At 51.4% G+C, this 7,500-nt stretch overlaps 1 protein-coding gene across 2 annotated transcripts in view; it reads right to left on the reverse strand.

Moving 5' to 3' along the window:
* The window catches only part of LOC139333426 (sodium bicarbonate cotransporter 3-like), a 32,085-nt gene that overhangs the window by 14,779 nt on the left and 9,806 nt on the right, over window positions 1–7,500 (reverse strand). For both annotated transcript variants that reach the window (XM_070965828.1, XM_070965826.1), the window contains exons 2-7: window positions 6,065–6,146; window positions 5,631–5,771; window positions 5,409–5,547; window positions 4,728–4,888; window positions 3,977–4,165; window positions 459–577 (exon numbers count right to left, since the gene is read on the reverse strand). In XM_070965828.1, the coding sequence (XP_070821929.1) occupies window positions 459–577; window positions 3,977–4,165; window positions 4,728–4,888; window positions 5,409–5,547; window positions 5,631–5,771; window positions 6,065–6,146 (831 nt within the window). The remainder of the gene's footprint in view (window positions 1–458; window positions 578–3,976; window positions 4,166–4,727; window positions 4,889–5,408; window positions 5,548–5,630; window positions 5,772–6,064; window positions 6,147–7,500) is intronic.

Below are 7,500 nucleotides of genomic sequence, written 5' to 3' on the forward strand. Positions count from 1 at the left end.
ACAGCGGGCGTTCTGCCGGCCGCCGGCAGCAAACACACACAGTCGCAGTCCTGCCAAGAAACAAACGAGTCATCCTCCAAAAGACAAACACGGCTTCTGATTGGCTCCTTCAGTTCACTCTGACCAACCACAAAACTCAGACAGCAGTCAGAGTCACGTGACCGAGTGTTTGTTCACTGGATGTTCTGTCACTTCAGCTCACGGTCACTGGTTTGTTTAAACTGGAAATGAATTAATAAACGTACTGATGAGGTTCACACGACTCGATCGTGGTTGAATTAACACACGTCAGAGGTCAGAGGTCACATTTCCAACAGAGGAAGCAGCAGCCTGAACCACAGCCACACAAAATGAAAAGACCGGCACGCGTCGCAGCACTGACAGGAAGCAGACGGCTGTGTGAGACCCTCAGGTGGGACATAAAGACATAAAGCAGCAGGTGGTGGGCGGGTCCTCACCTTACTGAAGTCCACCGTGCTGTTCTCCCGGCTGCCTCCGCTGCCGCCGTTGATGCGACTCTCGCTGTTCTTGCTGTTGTCGAGGTTTCCTGGAGCTGAATGAGGGGACGCCAGCAGACCTGCAGAGACGAGAACGCGCCGTCAGTTTACAGTCTGGACAGACAGACGTCAGCTGACTGAACGCTGAAGGTGCCTTCAGGTACGAGGACACCTGCTGCGCCTCAGGTGAGCTGCCTTCATGTCTCCTGTGAATCTTTCTTCTGCTGAATAACCTGAAATGCTTTTGTTTTGAGGTCTTCCAGGCAGGACTGGGACTAAACCTTTCCAAACCTTTTCATCGTCGTCCTCTTCTGCTCAAAATGTCCAATCGGCCCAGATTAATAACAAGTCACCTGACTGTCACCTGAAGGACAGATTCAAACTTAAAGGACGTCACACATCTGCTGCTCCGTCCTGAAGCTTCCAGACCTCTCAGGTGGTCTGGATCAGGTCTGCTCACTGAGTCCAGACGAAACCTGGAGACGCAGCATCAGCGTCTCTTGGTCCACATGTCTCAGAGTGTCCTGCGTTGTGATTTCTATTCTATTCTACTGGTCTCTCTTGTTTTAGCTTCTGTCTTACTGTATGTGTATTTTATCACCCTGTGTCTCTTTTCTGTCTCTTCACCTGTCTCTCAGGTGTGGAACACTTTGAACTGAAAGGAGACGAGACGCCTTTAAACGTGATCCACGATGGACACAAACCAGGACCTGAATCTGAGTCTGTCGGTTTGTCAGAATAATCTGGTCCAGATTCAGAGATTACTGTTCCTGTTTGAGTCTGAGCTGAATGCACATGACACACACACACACGCACGCACGCATGCCCACACGCACACACAGTCCCGTTACAGCCTCCATGTCCAAACCTGATGTTGACTGACAGAGAAATGATGAAGGTGATGAAGTCTTCCTCCTAATAAACAGCATGCTCTCGCTCTGTGAAGTGAAGCTCACACGTCTCCTCTCGCTCTTCTTCGTGGGTTCATCTGAGCGTAGCGGCGCTGTCAGCATGTTGTTGTGCATCATCAGCCGTCACGCTCGCTGACTCCTTCCTGTTTACGGCCTTCAGATTAAAGCGTCAGCTCGTTAGCAGCAGTCACTCAGTAACGAGGAGTCAGCTGACGTTTGCCGGCCTCTCGTCACCTCTGAAGGTGGATCGTGGTTCAGCTCACGGCGAGGGGCGTCTCCAGTGTTTGAGTGAATGAGGCGTCAAGGATTCATATTTTCACCATCTAATATTTTGTGTCACTCAGATAAAAACAAACTGGAGGACATCGTCTCTGCAGTGAAACTTCAAAACGTCTCAGACACTCACAGCTGGGAGACTCCCAGTACGGCCAGTATGATGTCACTGCAGCAGTTTGGGGTTAAAGGCTTTGCTCAAAGGCTCATCAGTGCAGGTTAAAGTGCTTTAGCTCAGCTTGACGTTTCGCCTCCACGCTCTGCTCTTCGCAGGTGAGCCGGTGCCGTGCTGAGCCGTGCTGAGCCGTGCTGAGCCAAACTGTGCCGGCAGATATTTGCCTGAGTGACGGGAAGGATCCTGGTGGGACAGGACGTCCTCCTTATCCTCTGTCCTGAACACCTCCTCCTCCTCCTCCCCCTCGGGGGGGTAGACCACAACCTGGGGGATCCCCGCCCCTCCCCGCAGCCCCTCCAGAGCAGAGCAGCGGCATGGAGCACCGGCAGAGGCGTGGCCTGACGGGGGATCTGCGATGAGGGAGGGGGCGGGGCTGGGTGGGCAGGGCTCAGAGAGGTGGCGGCCGAGGTGAGACAGGGTGGGAGTGGTCTGCGGCGAGGAGGCGGGGCTGGGGAGGAGGCGTCCAAACAGGTCAGAGATACGAGGGGACGGGGGAGGGGTGGAGGCGTCACAGGAGGCGACGGAGGAACGATGGAGGAGGGAGAGACGAGAGGAGGACAGACCCTCCCCTGAAGAGGAGGAAGAGGAGAAGAAAGGTGAAAAGACAGAAACATCATGAGGACGAGAGGACGATGCTCATGCTGGTTTTTCACGTCTGCATGCAGACTGAAGACGGTGACACACATCAAGTATTGATCCAACCGACTGATCAGCACTCTGATCAATCAACACTTCTTTACTACGGCCTGGCCGACGTGTCGTCACGGAAACACCTGACGAATGCGTCTCCACAGACATTTAAGCATCATGTGAGGACGTTTGAGCTCCAGCACAGAGTCCGTCCATCAGGTGTCAAATGTCCCAAACACACAACGTCCTTTAAAAAACTGAGTGTGTGTGTGTGTGTGTGTGTGTGAAAATCAACAGTTTAAAAAAAACACCATCAGACCAACAAAGTCTGTGTGTTTGATTGATGCGATCGCTGTCGGTCACTTCCTGTCGTGTCCTCCTCTGTGAACGCATAGAAAACGTCCATCTTGTCCTTCTGGACGCTCACTTCCTGCTCCCTGTGTGGACGCACTCAGTGCGTATGTGACACGTCACGTCCTCTGAGCTGCTCCTCCTCGTGATCACATGATGCAAAATGTCATACATTCATATTTACAACGTTTTTTTGAAAAACTACGTCTGTCACAGTCTGAGGTGAAGGCAGGCGGCTGTTAGACACACACACACGCACGCACGCACGCACGCACGCACGCATGCACTGCTCAGGTTTCAACAGCACGGAGCTTCAGGTTACTTCAGCAGAATTAAAACGCTCGCTCACAAACAGGATTTATGATCCGGATATTAAATCGCTGACTCGTCACATGGTGTTAGCTGGTCATTAGCTCGCTGACTCAGCAGGTCGGTTCAGGTTAGTGCTGACCGGCAGGAAACACGCCAGTCCACGGCTGAAACAGTGCGATGACCGGCTCGTCGTGGTTGGTTAGTTGCTGTTCAGCTCAAGCGTCACGTCGGCTTCACTCTTCTGAAACTGAACTCACTCAAAACTAAACACCAGCTGATCGAGTCCGAACTCAAATCACAGCCCACGGAACACACGCGTTACCATGCCGACAGCAGGCCATGCACCAATCAGAGACCCGTCGTCTTGTCACTCTGTTCCCTCAGCCAATCAGGACAGCTGAACTGTGACTGAGGGGGAAACGGACATCAAATCAACGAGCTCGCTTTCATGGTAATATGCAAACATGAGGACCTGAGAATGACGCAGTTTTATCTAACAGCAGTCACATGATCGGTCACATGACGCTATTCTTTGACAGCTTATTGCCATTCTGTGTGTTTACTCTGAGTCAGCATCATCATTTTACTCTTTACCCTCAAACACAAACATGACAGCAGCTCAAACGTGATGTTTTATAGATGAGACGCCGTCTGAGCTCACGGTTGGTGTTTCCGTTAGCTTCTGTTAGCTACGATATTGCTATCAGTTCCTCAGAGTGGCTGTCGCAGCATGATCCAGCTGGGAGCTAAAGACTCACACCTTCCCGCAGACACAGGTAAATATTTAAAAAGTGGACTTCAGAATGACAAGAGCACTGTGGCCTCACCGTTGCGCTCCAGTAAATGGGGGTCGGAGTGTTTCTTGCCTATGTCGGCGAAGGATCGAACCAGCGGGATTCGGTTGCTCAGCTTTTTCTCGTTCTGGTGGTGGTGACGCCTCAGCATGGCCTCCCTCACCTTCTCCCGAACGCCCTCCTCCAGCTGCCCGGACGCCAGCATGCTGTCGATCAACATGTCTGCATGTGAGGAGGGACGGCGGGAGGTTAGCTATCACGCTACATGTACGATCGCACAAATCACACAAACACACAGTTAACATCGTTCAGGTGAGCTTCAGTCTGAGTTTGTGCTCCACTGCAGCGCTGAGGCTGCCAGTCCCAGTCTGGGTTAGGTGGTCCCAGTAAAACCTGCAGAAGAAGAACTTTAAGTTTCAGTCACTAACTTCACATCCAATAAGACCGACATAATGTGTGGAGCTCCCCAAGGCTCAATCCTCGGTCCTCTTCCATTTAACACAGTGTGCAAACACTAAGATTAACTTTCATATTTCAGACAAAAGTAACTTAAAAAGGTTTAATGATAACAGCTTTAGGACTGACACTTAAAACGAGGAGGTTTTCTGACTGACACACAGCTCATATTACACGTTTCACATCTGAAAACCCTCCGTCTCAGGCCGCCGTCTTCAGGTCATCGAGCCTCAAACCTTCTGCTTCTTTCCTTTGAATAAAACTTAAGGACATAAACTGACCTTCATCTGTCACCACTCAAGGTAAAGCAGCATCAAAGGACGCTGACCTGCGATCTCCTCGATGGTGTCGGCCCTCATGTCGAGCAGCACGGTGCCGTTCAGGATGCAGGACCGCAGCTCAAACAGACTGTGGAGGGACAGCGTGGCCACGTAGGGTTTACTCCAGCGCTCGCCTCCGTCCTCCACGTCCTCCTCAAACTTCAGCCACCTGCAAACGACAAACAGACTGAAGTTAACGAACCAGTGAACACGAGCGTGAACATCTGTGGAGGCTCCACGAGGCTTCACAAGTCTAAACCGTCACATCAGGCCTGAAGCAAATCACACACTTCAGCCTGAATCAGCTTTTGTCTCAGACCACGTTAGCTCTGCAGAATCTGTTTTTTTACGTTTCTCCTCTTCGGCTCGGTTTGACTCCTCATCTGAAACGATTCAGGCTTAAAGGATAAAGAGGAAACACGTCTGGTTTAGTCACTCAGGTGTTACAGGCCTTCAAACATCTAAATAAAATCCACTGGGCTCCCGAACAAAGACTTCTGGAGGAACATGCAACGTGTCCGACGCTGCAATCATAAATCCTGAATAAACAAAGTTCATTCTGACAGAGAGGAAGGATTACCAACCAAAGCAGAGCGCTGCGTTCAGGCGTGTAATCAGCAGCAGAAGAAAAGACCTGAGATTACAGCTGACTGTCAGTGTGGAGGGACAGACGCTGAGCGCGTCCTCACCTCGCCGTCTCCTTCCACTCCTGGAAGTCTCCGTCTCTGAAGGCGATTTCATCCAGCTCGGTGAACAGGTCGTGAGGGATGTGCTCCTCGTCTCCGTCCTCCGTCCCGAGGATGAACTGGACTCTCTGAGACGGCGTGTCTGCAGGGACACGACAAAAACTCTTCATCAGAACATGAACGTGTGATCATCAGTGTTACCACAGAGTGTGTGTGAGGACGGACCGTATGTGGGAGACTCCCGTCCGTCCTCCCGGTCTGAGCGGTCCCTTCGTTTCCGGTGATGCCGGTGTCCTCGGTGGCGGTGACGCCTGCGACTCTGTCGGCCCAGAGGAACGTGAACACCGACGTAAACCGCTCTGTGACCTGCCGCGGAGAAAGACAGCCCAGTCTGAGAGACGCAGGACCCTGACCGATGAGGACAACATCCCATCTGCTCATGTGTTCAGCACCTGCTCGTAACTCTGACTCAAAGACGCAGGTCTGTTTTTTTTACAGCAGTCTGTGTTTTCATATTTCATTCTTCCTGTTTTGTCAACAGAAAACTGCAACATGCTGTCTGTCCTCACGTCTCACCTGACTGTCTTCAACCTGACTCACCTGTGCTTCAGCCTGTAAACACAGACAGTGTGTGCGTGTGTGTGTGTGAGATGACTCACTCTCCAGTTCTTCTGTCTCAAAGTTGGTGTGGAGGGTGGAGCTGGTCTTCCCCTGGTCCAGCACCGCCTCTTCATCGTTACCCTGCACACACACACGGAAACGAGACGAGAAGGGACCGAAGTAATCAATGAGGTAATAAGACATCAATGTTTTTATTTGACACACACACACACACACACACACACACACACACACACACACACACACACACACACACACACACAGCTAATATTTGTTTATTCATCAGAGCAGCTGACTGCAGCCGGTTTGTTTCCTTCTGCTAACTTTCTTATCGTCCCTTCCTGCCTTCACCATCACCATCACCATCATCATCATCATCATCATCATCATCATCATCATCACCATCATCATCATCTGCTGCTGTCCACGTGTCAAAGTGTGCCAGCGAGTCGCTTTGGAAAAACACTTCTACCAAACGAATGTACTGTTTATGTCTCTACACACTCAGACCGTCTGGCTCCGCCCACAGCTGGTGGGAACGCCATGACTCATCACAAGGTCACCGCTGATGTCAACAGGAAGTGCTGTGACAGCTGGACGTCAGACAGACTAAGCTGCAGATGTTTGGATCTCAGCTCACTTCTCACAACACCTCCGAGTACTTCAGAGAGGAAGCGAAGTACACGAAGACGCATACAGTCCGACACTGTACAGACGGGACAGACGTTTGGAGTCAACAGAGGACGAAAGTGACCAAGCACCTCACTCAATGCTGTATTTTGATGTACTTCAGTAATTCTATTTCATGATACTTCTGCTTACTACTTAGTAGTACTCACTGCTTACTACTGCACTTCTTACTTCACTTTACTGCATGGAGCTGACAATACTGCTGTACTTGTACTGAGGTGTGATTCTGAATGCAGGACTGTTATCAGAGTACTTTGCTGTATCGTCAGTAAAGGATGTGAGTCCGTGTGGACAGTGGACATGAAGCGTGTCCTCGTTCAGAGGCGTCTCGAGACGACAGAACAGAGGATCTTCTGACAGATCACAACACGTCAGGAGGAACCTGAACCCGCGTCCAGACGACCTTCCCCTCACCCCGACAGGAAGCGTCTCGCCATGCGTCCCGATGATGGAGTGAAAGTATCAATGACCGAGGAGACGTCCGCGTCCAAATGAGCCGCGAGTGACGGGTCCGTCCATTCACTGGGTCAAATTTACATTTCACGGTGCGGTGGACACAGAGCTCAGAGGCGTCCTCCCTTCCTGTCATCACAGCGTCTGTCATCACAGCGACCCGACGCCGCGCTGACAGCAGGAAGTGGAGAAACGCTGCTTCCGCTTCACTTCCTTGACAGGATTTAGGGATCATGGTGTGAACGGCTGAGCAGCGCGCACACACACACACACACACACACACACACACACACACACACACACACACACACACACACACACACACACACGT

This window comes from Chaetodon trifascialis, chromosome 7 (genome assembly GCF_039877785.1).
Source record: "Chaetodon trifascialis isolate fChaTrf1 chromosome 7, fChaTrf1.hap1, whole genome shotgun sequence".
Taxonomy (NCBI): domain Eukaryota; kingdom Metazoa; phylum Chordata; class Actinopteri; order Chaetodontiformes; family Chaetodontidae; genus Chaetodon; species Chaetodon trifascialis.